This window comes from Euleptes europaea, chromosome 18, assembly GCF_029931775.1.
Source record: "Euleptes europaea isolate rEulEur1 chromosome 18, rEulEur1.hap1, whole genome shotgun sequence".
NCBI classification, from domain to species: domain Eukaryota; kingdom Metazoa; phylum Chordata; class Lepidosauria; order Squamata; family Sphaerodactylidae; genus Euleptes; species Euleptes europaea.
In genome coordinates this window covers 3,817,507-3,835,275 of record NC_079329.1, presented here as the reverse complement: position 1 = coordinate 3,835,275, position 17,769 = coordinate 3,817,507, and the positions used below count along the sequence as shown (strand labels likewise).

Genomic DNA, 17,769 nt, shown 5'->3' with positions numbered 1-17,769 from the left:
GAGAGAGCGTTCAGGTTGGGGGTGGGGGGGAGTAATGAGGGAGAAATAGATAAACTGTTATGAGGGTGAAAAAAAATAAAGATGTTTTTGGAAGAAAGAAAAGTGCACGTGGTTTTATTGCTGGGATCGGTGGGCTCTCTTTTCACGAGTCAAAGAACACATGCCATAGCACTTTTCAGGAGCTGTGGCGACGCAGAACTATGACCGCTGAAGGGGCTGTTTGGCTTATCGAGGCAGCTGTTGGTGCTTAAAAGGTAAAGGTCCCCTGTGCAAGCACCAGGTCATTCCTGACCCATGGGGTGACGTCACATCACGTTTACTAGGTAAACTTTGTTTTACGGGGTGGTTTGCCAGTGCCTTCCCCAGTCATCTTCCCTTTACACCCAAGCAAGCTGGGTACTCATTTTCCCGACCTCGGAAGGGTTGAAGGCTGAGTCAACCTTGAGCCGGCTACCTGAAGCCAACTTCCATTGGGATCAAACTCAGGCGTGAGCAGAGCTTGGACTGCAGTACTGCAGCTTACCACTCTGCGCCACGGGGCCCTTCTGTTGGTGCTTAAAGGTAAAGGTCCCCTGTGCAAGCACCAGGTCATTCCTGACCCATGGGGTGACGTCACATCCCGACATTTCCAAGGCAGACTTTGTGGGGTGGTTTGCCAGTGCCTTCTCCAGTCATCTACACTTTACCCCCAGCAAGCTGGGTACTCATTTCACCGACCTCAGAAGGATGGAAGGCTGAGTCAACCTTGAGCTGGCTACCTGAAACCGACTTCCATCAGGATCGAACTCAGGTCGTGAGCAGAGCTTTTTGACTTCAGTACTGCAGTTTAACACTGCACCATGGGGTGGTGCTTAGGGATTGTTAAAAACACAAACCCAAAAGATTAACACTTCATGCTGGGCTGTCTGTGGGCTTTTCTGATCTGCTTTGATTTAGTCCCGTCCCCCCCACCCCAGGAAGTATTGAGCATCTTTTGAGGGAACCTTAGCAGCAACTGGGTGCTTCCACATAAGCATCGTTTAGACTTTATTCCCCCCCTCCGGTGTTGGCATCTTCCTACAACTACAAAGAACATGACTTCCTGTGAATCTTTCATCTGTGGGGTTATACATTTGGTTTTGGGGAAAAAACCATGTGGGCTATCTTCCAAGGAAGATGAGGATTATGATGTGGGTTCACCAGGTGGGCATCTTCCCATTCCATGAAGGTGGTGTGGGGTTCTGGGAGACAAAAGCTTAGGTACATCACAAGATCTGATGGACCTCGAGTGTTTTCTGAGTAGTTTCAAAGTCTAGTGGTCAAGAGAGAATCCTGGGGGATAACATACTGTTAACAAAAATGGATGAGTTCAGTTACATCTTAAAGGTTAACTTATTCTAGCATAAGGAACAAGGCCTTCACATTGTTTACTGTCCATTTATCCTGGACCTCAGGGTAGTATGCATCGTTCTTGTTCTTACCATTGCCACAATCCAGTGATACAGGTACAGTTGTCTGACCTGGATAGCCCAGCCTAGCCCAATCTCGTCAGCTAAGCAGGGTTGGCCCTCTTTAGTATTTGGATGGGAGACTTCCAAGGAATACCAGGGGTGTGACACAGAGACAGGCAATCGCAAACCACTCTGAACATCTTGAAAACCCTGTGGGGTTCCCTTAAGTCAGCTGTGACTTGACAGTGCTTTCCACCAAGTATGGTTGAGTGATACCCGAGGAGCTTCATGAGAATAGGGAGATTGGAGTTTATATGAGAAGGCTCGGCTTCTAAACAAGGGTAGAGGAGACATCTTCGCCAGCACCGACCCCTATGGGCCCAGCTGCCCACTTTGGCCTTGTGTCCAGTGCGGGATCCAATACCCATTAGTCAAAACGGCAGGCTCAAACTTTAAACATCAAGCTATGCCGTCTGTCAACCAGGCCCATCTGCAGTTCAAGTAGTGCAAATAGGTTAGGCGCCAAGCCAAATAATAAATGGATAAAATTCTCGCACAGGGTGTGTGTTAAATGCTGTCAAGCCACTTCCGACTCATGGCCTTTTGAATCAATTGTCCTCCAAAACATCCTATCCTGAACAACCTTGCTCAGATCTTGCAACCAGGGCCATGGCTTCCTTTATGGAGTCAATCCATCTCTTGTGTCTTCCTCTTCCTGCTGCCTCGAACTTTTCCTAGCAGGATTGTCTTTTCCAGTGACTCTTCTCATGATGTGGCTAAAGTATGATAGCCTCAGTTTAGTCATTTTAGCTTCTAGGGTTAGTTCAGGCTTGATTTGGTCTATAGCTCACTGATTTTTTGGGGGGGCCCAGGGTATCCATAACATTCTCCTCCAACACATTTCAAAGCAATCTACTTTCTTCCTATCACCTTTCTTCAACGTCCAGCTTTCACACCCATACATAGTAAATAGGGAATACGATGGCATGAATTAACTTTATCTTGGTTGCCAGTGACACACCCTTACACTTAAGAATCTTTTCCAGCTCCTTCATGGCTGCCCTTCCCAGTTTCGCATGGGGGCAGCCTGCAAAAACATGCGAGCGAACTTGTCTCCAGCAGGAAACTGCTATCTTAGATTTAATCGATAGGTTGGATAGCAGCAGCACAGCCCCGAACAGATCCGAGGATAGTTTCGGTCTCTGTTGGTGTCAAATTGCTGAACGCAGCCGAGTTATTAGATAGCTACCAATTGCAGCTGATCAGAACAAACCCCCACCCGAGCAATACTCCTTCTTTGTTCTTATGAAAACGACACAGCAGGTTTTTAAATCTAAAATCCTGGGAACGTGCTACAAGAACCCAGTTACCCATGCCTGGTTGCACAGCCAGGCTTAGAAATGCAGAGTTTGGGCATGGCTGAGCCACTGAAGTCAAAACACAGCTGGGGTGTTACAAGGTTAATCCTTCTCTTAAACAAAGAAGTCACAGGGAAAGGAGTTGGTTTTGGCTAACACCATCCCCTCCAAGGGAAACATGTTACAACCCTTCTCTGGCTTCTCCCCCAGCCTCTCTAGATGTTTGCAAGCTTTTCTGTGCTATCAGGAACCTTCGTTTTCTTAAACCTGCAATTTGACACTGCTTACCTTCAACATTTTTGTAGTGAATCTACAGCCATAAAGTGGTCTCTCACAGCCTGGGAAGGCATGATATACTGTTGTCTGTCTCCCTTGTGGGCGGACACTCAGCAGCGGCCTCCACCCCAGACAAAATCGCATCCTGGCCTGGTGGGGGAGGGCCGAGATGCTTTCTGATAAACATTCAAGGGGAAAACCAAAGTTCTTGAGAAGATTTCGTTTTAATCTATATGTAGGATGTAACAGTCTGTAGTATGTTTCCCTTTAAAGTCAAAAGCAGCCAAAAGTCTAGATTTCTGGGGTGGGGAGGGGAGGCAGGGGTTACATTTTGAAGTGTCTTGGGGTGCAGAGCAGTTGCCACTTTCCTCTTCATTCCCCCTTCCTCCTGTTTTTTTGGGGGAGCAGCTTTCTCTATTTGGTGACGTAAAAAGCGCAGAGGTTCCTGATAAGGTTGCAGAGGAATGAATGATTTAACGGGGTAGGACTGGCCTGTAACCATGCCACCAGTAACGACATTCTCTTAGGGTGCCACCTATGTGGCACTTAACATGCTCTTAATACACTATGCCTGTTAAAATGTGGGGAAGCTCCCTTCTCCCCCCCGCCCAGTGTCTTGAAGAGGGCTGCTGCTCTCCCCAGGGCCTACATGAAGGCAGAAATTCAACAGGAACAGCTTTTCTGGGGCTGAGGAAATACTCGTGTAATTTCTGCCTGCAGCACAGCTGAAAGAGGAAATAACTGATTTTGGCTAGTGGCTGGGTGGAACAACAAAATCATGGGATTGATGTCAAAGTCTTTGGGGTGTGTGTCAAATAACTAGCAAAGAGATACAAATTTTCTGTGGATCACAGAGAGATGTTTTGGAGATGAAAGTACTCTGAGGCAGTCTAGAGTCCTCTTCCTGAGCTCTATTTTAGCCCAGTTCAGAAATCCTTTGTCTCAGAGGCCCTCTGCAGAAGGAGCACAAACATGTGAGGAGCCCTTTGCACGCCGAGAATTGCTATAAAAGTGATCCTTCATAAATGTAACACGGTGCATAGGTTGGTAGCTTGACCCTGGGATGAACGGGCTAACAGAAAGCTGCCTCTTGCTCTGAGCCTGTTTCCTGCTCTGTAAAATGGGAACAAACGCAACTTGGTCCAGGTTAATGGTTATCCACCCTCAGGTTCAGGGATTAGGCTATCGCTACGAAAATTACATGTCTACTGGGAGAACAAGCTAGTACCAGGTGAGCGGCTAAATGGTCCTTTATACCTAAAAAAGCCTCATAGCCCAAGATGGGTTGGTGAGTGGGACTAGCAGTCAAGCAGCTTTAGAAAAATAAATTGGGTGGGCTACATATTCTGTCCTGATGACCCCAGAGAGGGCAGGCAGAAATGCAGACAAGTGTACCAAGGACTCAATTTCTGCCTCTCCAAGAGCTGTTAAAATAGAAAGTCGGGACTCGGTTCGTAAGTAGGGTGGGAGGAACCAGGAGAAACGATCCTGGCTGTGGAATGAAAAAAACGCCACACAGAAAAGGGGAATGGGGGGGGGCTGTCTTCCTGTCCACCCCCAACCCACATGAGCTAGAACTGTACCATAGATTCAGGCCTAGCCCTCTGTGGCAAACGTAAAGCTGTGCCATTAAATCCCTGGCACCAGAACTGAGCATGGCAGGAAAAGCCCCTTTGTACGTTTTCTTTTTCTGCGTCTGGTGGGATATGAAAATGGCTCGTGCGAGTGGGAAATACCCCCGAGGAAGAGACTGGCAGAGAGCCACCCCTCACCCAACACCAGAGACAGAAAATGGAAGCGGGGCTCGCTTCAGCGGCCCTTCCTTTAGCCTCCTTTGCCAGCCCCTAACCAGCTTGGGGCCAGGCCTGGCTAAGGCCTTTCACGCTAGGCTGGAAGCCCGGGTCAGGATGGGCAGGTTGATGTTGGCCCTGGCAGGCGGAAGGCATGGTCGGGTACATCAACTAGCAGGGTTTGGCGTGGAGAGGAGCGGCACGTCGTCGCGGCGAGTCGCCTCCTCAGCCGCCCGGCTTTCTGCTCCCCCGGCCCGGCGGAGCAGCGAGGGTCTCCGGTAAAGTTCTCCGTCCCGTAAGCTCTCGGGCAAGGCCTTGCGCTTGCTCTCGGGTAGCAGCATTAAGCAAAGGAGGGCTAAGATGTTGAAGGATGCCAATATGATGTGCTGAAGGAAGGAGCCATGCTGTTCTCGCAACCAGAGCAAAGGGGCGCTCAGGCCGCCCAGGGACGCCAACGAGAGGATGACGCCGAGGCCCTTCCCTCTGCAGAGAAAGAACAGTATTCGTGGCACAATTCTGAAATGACAGCCAGTGTGGTGTAGTGGTTAAGAGCGGTGGTTTGGAGCGGTGGACTGATATGGAGAACCGAGTTTGATTCCCCACTCCTCCACATGAGCGGAGGAGGCTGATCTGGTGAACTGGATTTGTTTCCCCACTCCTACACACGAAGCCAGCTGGGTGATCTTGGGCTAATCACACTCTCTCAGCCTCACCTACCTCACAGGGTGTCTGTTGTGGGGAGGGGAAGGGGAGGTGGTGATTGTAAGCCGGTTTGATTCTGCCTTAAGTGGTAGAGAAAGTCGGCGTATAAAAACCAACTCTTTTTCTAAATGCACACCAAGGTTCTCATGATGCCGTATTCTGTTCCCAACCCCACCACGGGATGCCAGGAAATAACCGCCAAGGACTTTGCGGCCAACGTGGAAGTGACAATAAAAGCAGTGAAAGGCCGTGACCTTTTGTGACACGAAGACTAAAACCTTGAAAAAATAATGGAAAGGCACTACCAGAAGCTGAGCTTCTGCCAGATGTCACAAAAAGGGACTGAATGGGAAGGTGAGGGAGAACAAGGGATAGACAACTTTAAAGAAGAGTTGGTTTTTATATGCCAAATTTCTCTACCACTTAAGGGAGACTCAAACCAGCTTACAATCGCCTTCCCTTCCCCTCCCTTCCCCACAACAGACACTCTGTGAGGTAGGTGGGGCTGAGAGAGCTGTGACTAGCCCAAGGTCACCCAGCTGGCTTCATGTGTAGGAGTGGGGAAAACAACCCGGTTCACCAGATCAGCGTCCGCTGCTCATGTGGAGGAGTGGGGAATCAAACCCGGTTCTCCAGATCAGACTCCACCGTTCTTAACCACTACACCGCACTGTCTTTGCCTTTTTTATCTAGGTGTGAGGGAGTATACCCCCCACCCTCCCTTTCCCCATCTCACCGGATAATGGTGGGGATGACTTCCGAGGCAAAGAAGATGCTGAGGGATCCAGCAGCATGGGAGGAGAAGAGGCCAAGGATGGAGAACGTGACCACTGCAGCGTGGTTGAGATCTGAAACGCAGAAGAACGGGTGTTCAGGGGAATGTGCCTTCACGTGGGACTTAGGGTGCCCTGTTTGGCATCGACCAGAGCCCAGGCCTTTCCCATCGTGACTCGGGCTCCCAGAAGAGGGGAGGGCGGCCTCTTCTTTGGAGATCTTCAGGAGGAGCTTGTTTGCCAGGGCTGGTGAGGGGGGCTGAATTGGCAGGGGTCTTTTAAGGGATGGAGGGGGGAGAGGTTTGGGGTTTGCTATTTTAGTTTTGCTTTTTAGCTGGGGGTGTTTCAACTAGTATTGTAAACCGCCTTGAAGCAAGAGGAAAAGTGGGATATAAAGGTTTTCAATGTTTATAAAGGTTTACCTGTTCTCTCCAGGATCAGAGGAGCGTGCATATATATATATAGATAGATTAAAAACTGATAAAAGGAAGTATTTCTTCACACAACACATAGTTAAATTGTGGAACTCCCTGCCTCAGGATGTGGTGATGGCTGCCAACTTGGAAGGCTTTAAAAGCGGAGTGGACACGTTTATGGAGGAGACAGGGGTATTCATGGCTACTAGCAAAAATGGATACTAGTCATGATGCAGACCTACTATCTCCAGGGTCAGATGAGCATGCCTATTATGTTAGGTGCGGAGGAACACAGACAGGATGGTGCTGCTGCAGTTGTCTTGCTGGTGGGCTTCCTAGAGGCCCCTGGTTGGCCACTGTGTGGACAGACTGCTGGGCTTGATGGGCCTTGGTCTGATCCAGCAGGGCTTTTCTTATGCCCTTAATAAATAATAAATAAATGCATGTTCCATGGCACGCTGCTCTTACACTCTTCCAGGCCCAGCAAGATGAGGGAAGCGATGCCCGTCAGCGTGGTGGTGAGCAGCAGTATCCCACGGCGGCCGTACCGGTCGACGCTCAGGCACAGGAAGAGGCAGGCCAGCCCCGCACTGCCGGCTGACAGCAGGTAGGAGAGGTAGAACTCGGCGCGCGGGCCCTGCGAGGAGCCCCAGGCCATTTGGTAGCAGTGGCGGATGGCGTGAGCTATAAACCTGCGAGGACACCACATTACGTCAGGGGTCTTGCAGCATATGTTTTTCGCTAGACCACGTTCTCCAACGAGGCAAGACCTTCTGTATTTGGGATCTGGGGGCCCTGAACTGATGTATGAACCAGGATTCCCAAAGTGAGAAGCAACAAAAGAATGCTCAGTTTCAAGAGAAGGCACCCTTCTTTTTTCACACCCCTGCCACCCTCTCGACTTTTTCAGCTGGAAATGCTGTTGCTAGGATGCCGGACTGATATGACTGCATCTGTATTGTATTTATTTGTTTATACCCCACTTTTCTCCCCAATTGGGATTCATAGAATCAGAGTTGGAAGGGATCACCAGGGTCATCTAGTCTAACCCCCTGCACAAGGCAGGAATTTCACAACTACCTCCCCCCACACACCCAGTGACCCCTACTCTATGCCCAGAAGATGGCCAAGATGCCCTCCCTCTCATGATCTGCCTAAGGTCATAGAATCAGCATCGCTGACAGATGGCCATCTAGCCTCTGCTTAAAAACCTCCAGGGAAAGAGCACTTACCACCTCCCAAGGAAGCCTGTTGCACTGAGGAACCGCTCTATTATAAAATTCTTCAATTTTCAAAATTCAAGTTTAGAATATCATCCTACCCCACCCCCTCCATTTTCTCACAACCACCACCCTGTGAGGTAGGCCAGTCTGACAGTGTGTGAAGGGCCCAAAGTTATCCAGCAAGCTTCCCTGGTAGAAGAGGAGATTCGAACACGGGTCACCCAAGGTCTTAATCTGCTACACAATCCACTGTACCATACTGGCTCTCTTACTGATTTTTTAAAAAACCAACATTTGTTAACTGCCTTGAATTTAGGAAAGGAGGGAGGAAAGAGAAATGGATTTGAATAAACAAATAAAATACATAAAATAAAAACAAATACATAAAATAAAAACAAATAAAATACAAAATAAATTAATAAAATATAGGAGGCTTCAAGGCAGTGCTGATCGCCTGGGGTCTTCCATTCGTGGGAGGGCAGGAGATAAGTAAGGGTGGACACTTACGTGGTGAAGCCAAGAATGAGAATATTTTTCCAGATGTTTCTGCAGCCCAGCAGGGCACGGAGTGAGATCTGAGCCACCGCAGGGAGGTGGCAGGCATTGTCGAGTTCTGGAGAGGCAAATTAAGAAAAATTAAACTCAACCAGAATCTTGAATCCAAACCGAAAGGGTTGAGCTGAAAAACATTAAAATTTCAAATATATAAATTTTAATATGGTGCACAGTAAATTTCAAAATACAGGGCCTATATAGCAGGCTAGTAATTCACAATAAATAATTACATAAAACACATACACACTTGATGTATAACCATACAATGATCAAAGTGGGACCAAAGGTTAACGTTTTAACGTTTTTCGGCTCAACCCTTTTGGTTTGGAGGCAAATTAAGGATCAGCAATGATGAAACAGAAGAAAATTGAGAGAGCAGGAGAAGACAAAGGGATTTCCCAAGTGCCAAATTTTTGACACGGTATAAGCGATTAAAAAAAAAATGGCAGCCACATCAGCTTTACTTTTCAACCAGAGGTTGTTTGACTCTGCCAAGGCTCCTGGTCAACCACGGTAGACCAGAGACCCCCAAATATTTTGAGCCTGAGGGCACCTTTGGAATTCTGATCAAGGGTGGTGGCGACAAGTGCAAAATAGCTGCCACAGGAGACGGAGCCAACCACATGTCAGTATGAGAGATCATGCATAACTCTAATGCTAACTTTTTGACATTTCTGGCAGAAGCGCTGTTTAACAGGATGCCTTTTAGAAGGAACATATTGTTTATTTTCTTGCGCACACACCCAGCTTACCTTCAGTCAACGCAGTGAAGATCTTTGTGCCGCGCTGGCAGATGCTGCTCAAGAAACTTTTGAAAAACCTTATTCTTTTTTTGCAAAATATGAGTTTACTCTATAAATCTTAGTTATTTCCAAGGATTCTTCCAAGTTTGGCATAGAATCTTGGATAAAGTCTTTGAAGCATCCTTCAAAGTCCTCCCTTTCGAATTTCTCCGGCAAGCCTCTCACGCGTAGATTAGCTTCTGTTTTCTATTTCGACTAGTTGCAATCTTCTCTCAGCACTGTCTTTCCAAACGTCATGTTTCCAAACCTTATCTTCCACTTTTTGATGCTGTAGTTTCAGTTCTTGAATCTTCTCTGTGTTGCCGTTAATTCTTGCTTTTATATCAGCATGAAATTCTTGGACCTGTTTTGAAGGTCTTAAAGTCTGCTCTTAGAGTCTTTTCTTGGCCTAGATGCAATTCTTCCACTTCCGTTTCGACCGTTTTTAGTCCTGAGCTAATAGCTTCTCCCAAGTTCGCCACTGTACTAGCCAGAGCCTGAATTTGCGCAGCCCGGCTAGATAAAAGTTCCACCCACTTTCTAAAAACACTTGGTGGGCACCAGGAAAGGTGTTGGTGGGAGCCCTTGGCCACCCCATTGGGGACCCCTGCTGCAGACAAAAGACACCCTCAGCATGATGGAAGACTCACCTTCCAGCGCCTCCTGGGTCTCAGATTCCTGGGTGCCGCTGTCCTGGGCCAAGGTGACCAAAATCTCCCGGGCTTGAGCTGTCCGGCGAGTGGCCAAGAGCCATCGGGGTGATTCGGGATACACTCCAGGGCAGCTAAAGCCAAATGGAAAAGGACAGAGGTTGTTGGATGGTGCAACATACACTCCATGAGGTAGTTTAATTTTTAAGACCACCGGCAGGAGGGACAGCAAGTAGAGGGAGGGGCTGTGGCTCAGTGGTAGAGCCTTTGCTTGGCATGCAGAAGCTCCCAGGTTCAATCCCCGGCATCTCCAGTTAAAGGGACTTGGCAAGTAGGATATGAAAGACCTCCGCCTGAGACCCTGGAGAGCTGCTGCCAGTCTGAGTAGGCAATCCTGACTTTGATGGACCCAGGGTCTGATTCAGTATAAGGCAGCTTCACGTTTTCATGTGTTATGTGTGTTCAGTCCTTGGTCTCTGGGCCATTCCAGTAGGTATCTGGAGAGTCAGTGTGGCGGAGTGGTTAAGAGCGGTGGATTCTGATCTGGAGAACCAGGTTCGATTCCCCACTCTTCCACAAGAGCGGCGGACGCTAATCTGGAGAACCGGGTTGGTTTCCCCACTCCTACACACGAAGCCAGCTGGCTGACCTTGGGCTAGTCACAGTTCTATTAAGAGCTCTCTCAGCCCCACCTCCCTCACGGGGTGTCTGTTGTGGGGAGGGGAAGGGAAGGTGATTGTCAGCCGGTTTGAGTCTCCCTTAAGTGGTAGAGAAAGTCGGCATATAAAAACCAACTCTTCTTCTTCTTCTAGCTACTGAGGGAAACAGGATTCTCAACTAGATGGGCAGTGGGCGCAATTCAGCAGGGTTGCTCTTGTGTTCTGAGGCAATCCTCAATTTTACACAGCAGTGTTATACTCGGGAACCCTGAGGAGTGAAGGCCAAACATATCTGTGTTCAGTGATCCTGACTAACCTATTTTTTAAAACTACTGTTAACTATTGGAAGTCAACATTTTCAACGAACTATTATTGTAAGCCGCCTTGAACCACAAGGAAAGGCAGGGTACAAATGTTTTAATTAATACCTACATTTAAGATATTTATATGTTCCACGATTATGGAACAATGTCCCCGGGGGGGGGGTGCGCCTGGCCCCCTCACTTTCGATGTTCAGGAGGCAGTTGAAGTCTGTTTTATTGAGAGAAACTGTGGGTGTATATGAGGATGGCCAAATTAACAGAATTCCTACACGGAAAAGATATGAAAGAATTCAAAAAAACACGGATGAAGGCCATCACATATTGGGATAAACTGGCAAAAATGGATATTACTAATTTAGTTAGTGAATTATAGAAATTAGTTTTACTTTTTAAATATATTTTATTGTTAATAGAGTAATCTTTAAACTGTTTAGACACTTCTCCGGAAGTCTGGTGATGGGTCACTTTTTTATGGTGGGTGGAGGGTCAAAAGGGTATTTTGAAATCTATAATCTTGTAATGTAGATCATGTTAAGTAGATTATATAATTGATACTCTTTTGTATTTTTTGTTATTTTTCTTTTTATTATTGTAATTGTTTGATTTGTTTTTTGTTGAGTTATGTTATGAAAATAATAAAAAATATTTTTTAAAAAAGAAGTCTGTTTTATGTAGGACTGCATTTGACTGTTTTTTATTTATTGGCAGTCCTAACTGGAGATTTTAAATTGCGGTCTTTTACCATTTTTATAATCGTTGTTTCATTTATACAGAAAATGGCTTTGTGTTTGTCAAAGGAGAAAGGTGTTGAATAAATATTTTTAATAACTACATAACATGTCTGCCTTTCCCCTGAGGTCCTTAGGATCCTGGGCCCAACATGCCCACTACTTATGGAACTTAAGGTTCACAGGGAGTGCTTTTTGCGTGGTGGATGGCATTTATGAAATGTTGGAGAAGGAAAAGCTTGGCGAGGGAAGGGCTCTGAACACACATGAAGCTGCCTTCTACTGACTCAGACTCTTGGTCCATCCAAGTCAGTATTGTCTACTCAGACCGGCAGCGGCTCTCCAGGGTCTCCGGCAGAAAAGGGTCTTTCACATCACCTACTTGGCTAGTCCCTTTAACTGGAGATGCCGGGGACTGAACCTGGGACCTTCTGCGAGCCAAGCAGATGCTCTACCATTGAGCCATAGCCTATCCCCATGAGGCTGCCTTCTACTGAATCAGACCCTTGGTCCATCAAAGTCAGTATTGTCTACTCAGACTGGCAGAAGCTCTCCAGGGTCTCAGGCAGGGGTCTTTCACATCCCCTACTGCCCGGTCCTTTCAACTGGAGAAGCCAGGGATCAACAGGGTTGCCAACCTCCAGATACTAGCTGGAGATCTCCTGCTATTACAACTGAAATCCAGCCAACAGAGATCAGTTCACCTGGAAAAAATGGCCGCTTTGGCAATTGGACTCTATGGCATTGAAGTCCCTCCCCAGACCTCGCCCTGAAAACCTCCCGCCGGTGGCGACCCTAGGGATCGAACCTGGGACCTTCTGCAAGCCAAGCAGACGCTCTGCCGCTAAGCCACGGTTGTGGGAACGGCGCCTCGCCTTACCCGTACAGCAGGCAGAGGCCCAGTCCCGCCGACATCACCCCTTGCAGGATCCGCCAGCTCCCACAAGCCAAAGCCAGCCCGAGGAGTAAGAAGTGGCCGCCGACCAAGAGCAAGTCCCCGGCCATGGCTACCGGCAACCGCTGTGGAGGGCAGCAGAGTTCCAGACCTAAAAGGGGGAAGCCGTACAGGAGCAGATTATCAGAATGAGAAAGGAAATACATCCTGAACTGCTACCGCCACAGGAAGGGATCTAAATTCCTTTTCTTTTTTTATCCCCTCAAATTTTTTTATATTTACAAACAAGAAATATGGTCCCATATGAACCTACCAATACGCTCTGGTCATTTTTGGAGGCCTTGCTTTGGTTGTCCCCACCATCTGAAGCTACTCAGGTGGCCACCCAAGAAAGGGCCTTCTTGGTTGTGGCACCAAAACTCTGGAAATCCCCCCACCCCGGGGAGATTCGTCTGTCTCCCTCTACTGGGGTCTTTCGCCAGCAGGTGAAGGCTTTTTTGTTTTGTCTGGCATACCCCTGATAATGGTTACCGGCCCGCCTCCTGACGTTGTTTGCTTATGTGCTTTTAATTGAATTATTTTACAAATTTGTAACTGTATTTTAATTGTTTAAATATTCTAATGTTTTTTATGGTCACCACCTTTGGACCCCGATTAAGTGGAAAGGCGGCATAAAAATGATTTAAATGAAAATGATAACAGCACCTATTTACTCAAAATCAGTCCATAGTCATATCAGTTATACTGCTATACCTAGAAATCCCTTAATCAAATATATTTCAAAAGGGTCTTTTATACCTGCTCCTTAGGTTTGTTTGTATTCCAATCCAAAATAAAGGGATACCGATTTTCAATGAATTTCTCCTGAACTCCACTTTTCCCTTCTCATATTTTCTTATGCAAAGAAATTTTGTCCATTAAAATATTACACAGTATTTTGCGAGACCATGTGTCTAACTGAGGCAATGCTTGCGGCTTCCAGGGCTGTGCAAAAGATTTTAAAGTAAATGTTTTGTTTTGTTTTCCTGCATGCCTTCAGGGAAGCTGCTGAGAAAAATTATCTTGGCATTGCAAGGTATGTTGATACCCGACAACCTGTTACGTTTCACCAGATCTGAAAGGAGGAAGAGGATGCTGGTACATTATGGCCTGAATTTACCCAGGGCCTTCAAGGTACCCGAGTCCCAGGGTCTTTTTCTGCTCAAAATCTGCCTAATTAATCTGCAAGGGACCCAGGTTCGAATCCCCCTCGGTCATGGAGGCTCGCTAAGTAACCTTGGTCCAGTCACACACTCTCAGCCTAAGCTACCTCACAGGATTGTTGTGAGGATAAAACGGAGGACAGGAAAACAACGTAAGCTGCTTTGGGTCCCTAGTGGGGAGAAAGGTGGGGTATAAATGAAGTAAAGAAAAACAAACAAAAAATTACAGTTTTTCAGCCTTGCCCTAATCGAGTCTGACTCGAACGTTGTCCCACTGATTGCAACTATTTATTTATTTTTTATTCAAAACATTTATGTGCTGCCTTTCCACTCAAATAGGGTCACCAAGGCAGCAAACAAGAAGGCTTTAAACATGCATTTGAAATATATTAAATATTTAACAATAAAAACATACAAAAGCAACACAACCAGGGAGGAGGGACAATCGTTACTCGCAAGTCAACCATGTTTAGGGCCATCGTCAGAACGGCTGGTGTGCACCCACGGTTCAATCCAAACACAAGATCGGGTTACTCACGGATAAGGTAGAGGGAAAGCTGCATGCCCCCCAGCAATGCCCCCCAGAGGCAACGGCCCAGCATGAAGACCGAGGGAGAGGCGGCAAAGGCAGCCAGGATCCCTGCCGGGCAGCCCAGAGCCAGGGCCAGGAGAAGAGTCCCACGCCGTCCCACGCTGGAAAAAGAAGAGAGATTATTCCATATCCCCTTCCGGCCTTCCTTCACAGCCCTTCGGAGCCAGAGCTGGCCCAGGTTTGTATTCATTTAGGCCATTTATTCATGGAAGGGTTTGCATTGGATTTGCCACTCTTTAGATGCACTTTTCCCCCATCCATATTCTCAAAACTCAACAATAAGCCGCCATGCAGAGTTTTGAGAATTCAGATGGGGAAAATGTGCATCTATAGAGTGACAAATCCAATGCAAAACCTTCCATGAATAAATGGCCTTAAGAGTTCCCCACAGAGGAGGCAAGCCACCCGGAAGAGTCAAGAGCATCATAAGAGCCCTGCTGGATCAGCCCAATGGCCCATCTAGTCCAGCATCCTGCTTCGCCCAGTGGCCAACCAGGTTCACTGACATCAACAAGATTAAGGACTTAACTCTTTTCCCCCTCCTTTTTTAAGGAGTCACATTCAAATTAAAATCTGGAGACATTCAAAATTCAAAAAGCAAACATCTGCAGAAAGATGTAAACCTTGGGAAAATATGTTCTTGAGTGGCATTTTTAAGAATAAGGCTTGGCTTGAGATTATCAGCAAAGGTCATGAAGAGAAAATTAAGGGGGTTACCGCACTTTGTATTCCCAGCGATGTATTAAGAGTTTGAAAATGTTATAAAAAACATCGCTTTAAAAGAGTTTTTGGATACCACGGCTTATAAATGGTTGGAAGACGTCTTCACAGCTAAAGGGGCCAAACAAAGTGCGAACAGTATTTTTTATAACGTTTTCAAACTCTTAATACATCGCTGGGAATACAAGTGCGGTAACCCCCTCTGTCACTTGGAAGCAAAATGTAACATCCAAGGGTGAACAGCCTAAGGTTGCCTCATGCCATTTTAAAAAATATGGAGAACAATTCATATTGCAGTGAATTATTACACAATCGATCTCCAGGGAAGTTAAAACGAAGTTTGTGCTTCTGTTCCCCGGCGTTTTGACATCTCCTCTGTGCCAAAAGATGGCCGCCGCGGCAACTGCCCAACCCTCCAACTCACCTGTCGGCCAGGTGGCCTAGAACGAGGGCCCCCGCAGCAAAGCCCAGCAGAAAACACAGTTGTTCCAAAGGGACGGCCCAGCCTCGGGTACAAACCAGGGACCACTGAGGAGACAGAGAGAACTGTGGGTAGTAGAATTTAGTTTAATTTAATTTTTACTTCAATTGTATCCCACCTCTCTCCCCGTTGGGGTCCCAAGGCAGCTCACATCCTTCTTATCTCCTCCGTTTTAGCCTCAGAACAACCCTGTGAGGTAGGCTGGGCTGAGAGGAAGTGTCTGGCCCCAGGTCACCCAGCGAGCCTCCATGGCAGAGTGGAGATTCAAACCTGGGTCTCAGATCCTAGTCCAACACTCTTACCATTAACTCGGTATTTTGGGTGGAGTGCAGAAGAGCCGTTCTTCACACAGCGCATAGTTAAACTGTGGAACTCCCTGCCCCAGGATGTGGCGATGGCTGCCAACTTGGAAGGGTTTAAGAGGGGAGTGGACATGTTAGTTGAGGAGAGGGCTATTCGTGGCTACTAGTCAAAATGGCTACTAGTCATGATGCAGACCTATCCTCTCCAGGATCAGAGGAACATGCCTACTATATGAGGTGCTGTGGAACCCAGGCAGGATGGTGCTGCTGCAGTCGTCTTGCTTGTGGGCTTCCTAGAGGCACCTGGTTGGCCACTGTGTGAACAGATTGCTGGACCTGATGGGCCTGGGTCTGATCCAACATGGCCTTTCTTATGTTCTAATGTAACTGGAACCTTTGTGGCACCAGGAGCTGGAAGGTCAGCGCTAATTGTTAAATTGGAGATGGGAAGACAGGGTAACCCCCGAACACTCCTAGATGTCAGTTACTGAATTATGGGTGGATGGGAGAAAGCACTCTGTATGTTCTCAGAGACACTCTTCCCACCACTGCTATTCACGGGTTTCAAAGCTCTGACATCAGGTTCTGGGTCGCAAATTCAGTTAAGCCCAGGGCAAAAGTGTAGAGTGGTTATAGCAATAGCGATAATGTCAAATAGGAGGGAAGGTGGAAGGGTTCAAATTTGCCAGTGAAGAATACACACCCGTTCCAGAAATGGCACTCTGTGCATGCGCAGAGGCACCGCCGCCTCTGAGATTATGTCATTTGGTCCAGGACTTGGCAGGGAAAAGATGTCTGGGCCTAGAATCCAATGGATCTTTGCATGTAGGAGTGAAGGAATGTTAAGGGTAGAAGTTTGTAAGAGTTACAGAGTTCAGGAATGTCCTTGATGGAATACAGCAAAGATCGGAAAGGGGAACGGCCATAACTCAGTGGTAGAGCATCTGCTTGGTGTGCAGAAGGTCCCAGGTTCAATCCCTGGCATCTTCAGTTAAAGGCAACTAGGTGATGTGAAAGACCTCTGCCTGAGACCCTGGAGAGCCGCTGCCAGTCTGAGTGGACAATACTGACTTTGATGGACCCTTAAGGGTCTGGTTCAGTAGAAGGCAGCTTCATGTGTTCATAGGAGCAGAGGAAAGATGCTCACCTCGGTCACGGGGTTGCTGGTGAGGGCCGGGAGACCCCCGTAGTCCCAGCCTTGGCACCGCGGGTCCTGGCAGGGGTCGGTGTCATTCACGGGGAGCCGGGTGCCGTTGGGCTCTCGACAGCAGAGGGGGGGCGTCAAAGTGAACAACGCCTCCGACCCCAGCCCCAGGCCCAAGAGGAGGCAGGGCAGGCAGCTTAGGGCCAGAAGGAGGCGCTGGCGCCGCCCGCCTGCCCCCAGCCGCCCCAGCAGCCATTCGAAGGAAGGCGGCCCCGATTCCGGGGCCAGAGAAGAGAAGTCCCTGCACAGGACCCCGGGGTCTGGCGTCGGCGGGCCGGTCTCCATGGGCAGGTAGGGTCTGCAGAGAGGAGAGACGCAATTGATTAACTAAGGGGGTGTGAAAAGAAAGTTTTTTGGGGGGAGAAAGGGGAGGGATGCGTGGAGGGGGGCGAACAAGGAAGGCATAAGAAGGAGGGCCCCCGAAAAGGACTCCATGGGCAGGGTCTGCAGAGAGGAGGCACAATTAATTGGGGTTGTGGGGGGGGGGGGAGGTAGTTGTGAATTTCCTGCCTTGTGCAGGGGGTTGGACTAGATGGCCCTGGTAGTCCCTTCCAACTCTATGATTCTATAATTAACTAAGGGTGCGTGAAAAGAAAGTTATTTGGGGGGGGCAAAAGGGGAGGGATGCATGGAGGGGGGGGCGAACAAGGAAGGAATAAGGAGGGGGGGCAAAAAGGACCCCATAGGCAGGGTTTGCAGAGAGGAGAC

General features: G+C 48.0%; 1 protein-coding gene across 1 annotated transcript; it reads right to left on the bottom strand.

The window, feature by feature from the left end:
- Window positions 1–5,021: 5,021 nt before the first annotated feature.
- On the bottom strand, window positions 5,022–17,346 carry SLC22A17 (solute carrier family 22 member 17). Its single transcript, XM_056863272.1, has 9 exons — window positions 17,005–17,346; window positions 15,499–15,602; window positions 14,301–14,455; window positions 12,546–12,711; window positions 9,956–10,089; window positions 8,476–8,581; window positions 7,214–7,437; window positions 6,293–6,404; window positions 5,022–5,337 (listed from the first exon to the last, which is right to left on the bottom strand). The coding sequence occupies exons 1-9, from the start codon at window positions 17,344–17,346 to the stop codon at window positions 5,022–5,024; spliced, it is 1,659 nt and encodes a 552-aa protein (XP_056719250.1).
- Window positions 17,347–17,769: the final 423 nt, after the last annotated feature.

What these genes read in the sequence shown, in the direction of transcription:
- SLC22A17 (XM_056863272.1), bottom strand. Translation starts at nt 17,346, where the DNA reads ATGGAGACCGGCCCGCCGACGCCAGACCCCGGGGTCCTGTGCAGGGAC. An exon ending in CCAGCAACCCCGTGACCGAG is followed by an intron (nt 15,603 to 17,004) that starts GTGAGCATCTTT and finishes CTGTCTCCTCAG; the next exon opens with TGGTCCCTGGTTTGTACCCG. An exon ending in GGCCTCTGCCTGCTGTACGG is followed by an intron (nt 10,090 to 12,545) that starts GTAAGGCGAGGC and finishes ATTTGGCTTTAG; the next exon opens with CTGCCCTGGAGTGTATCCCG.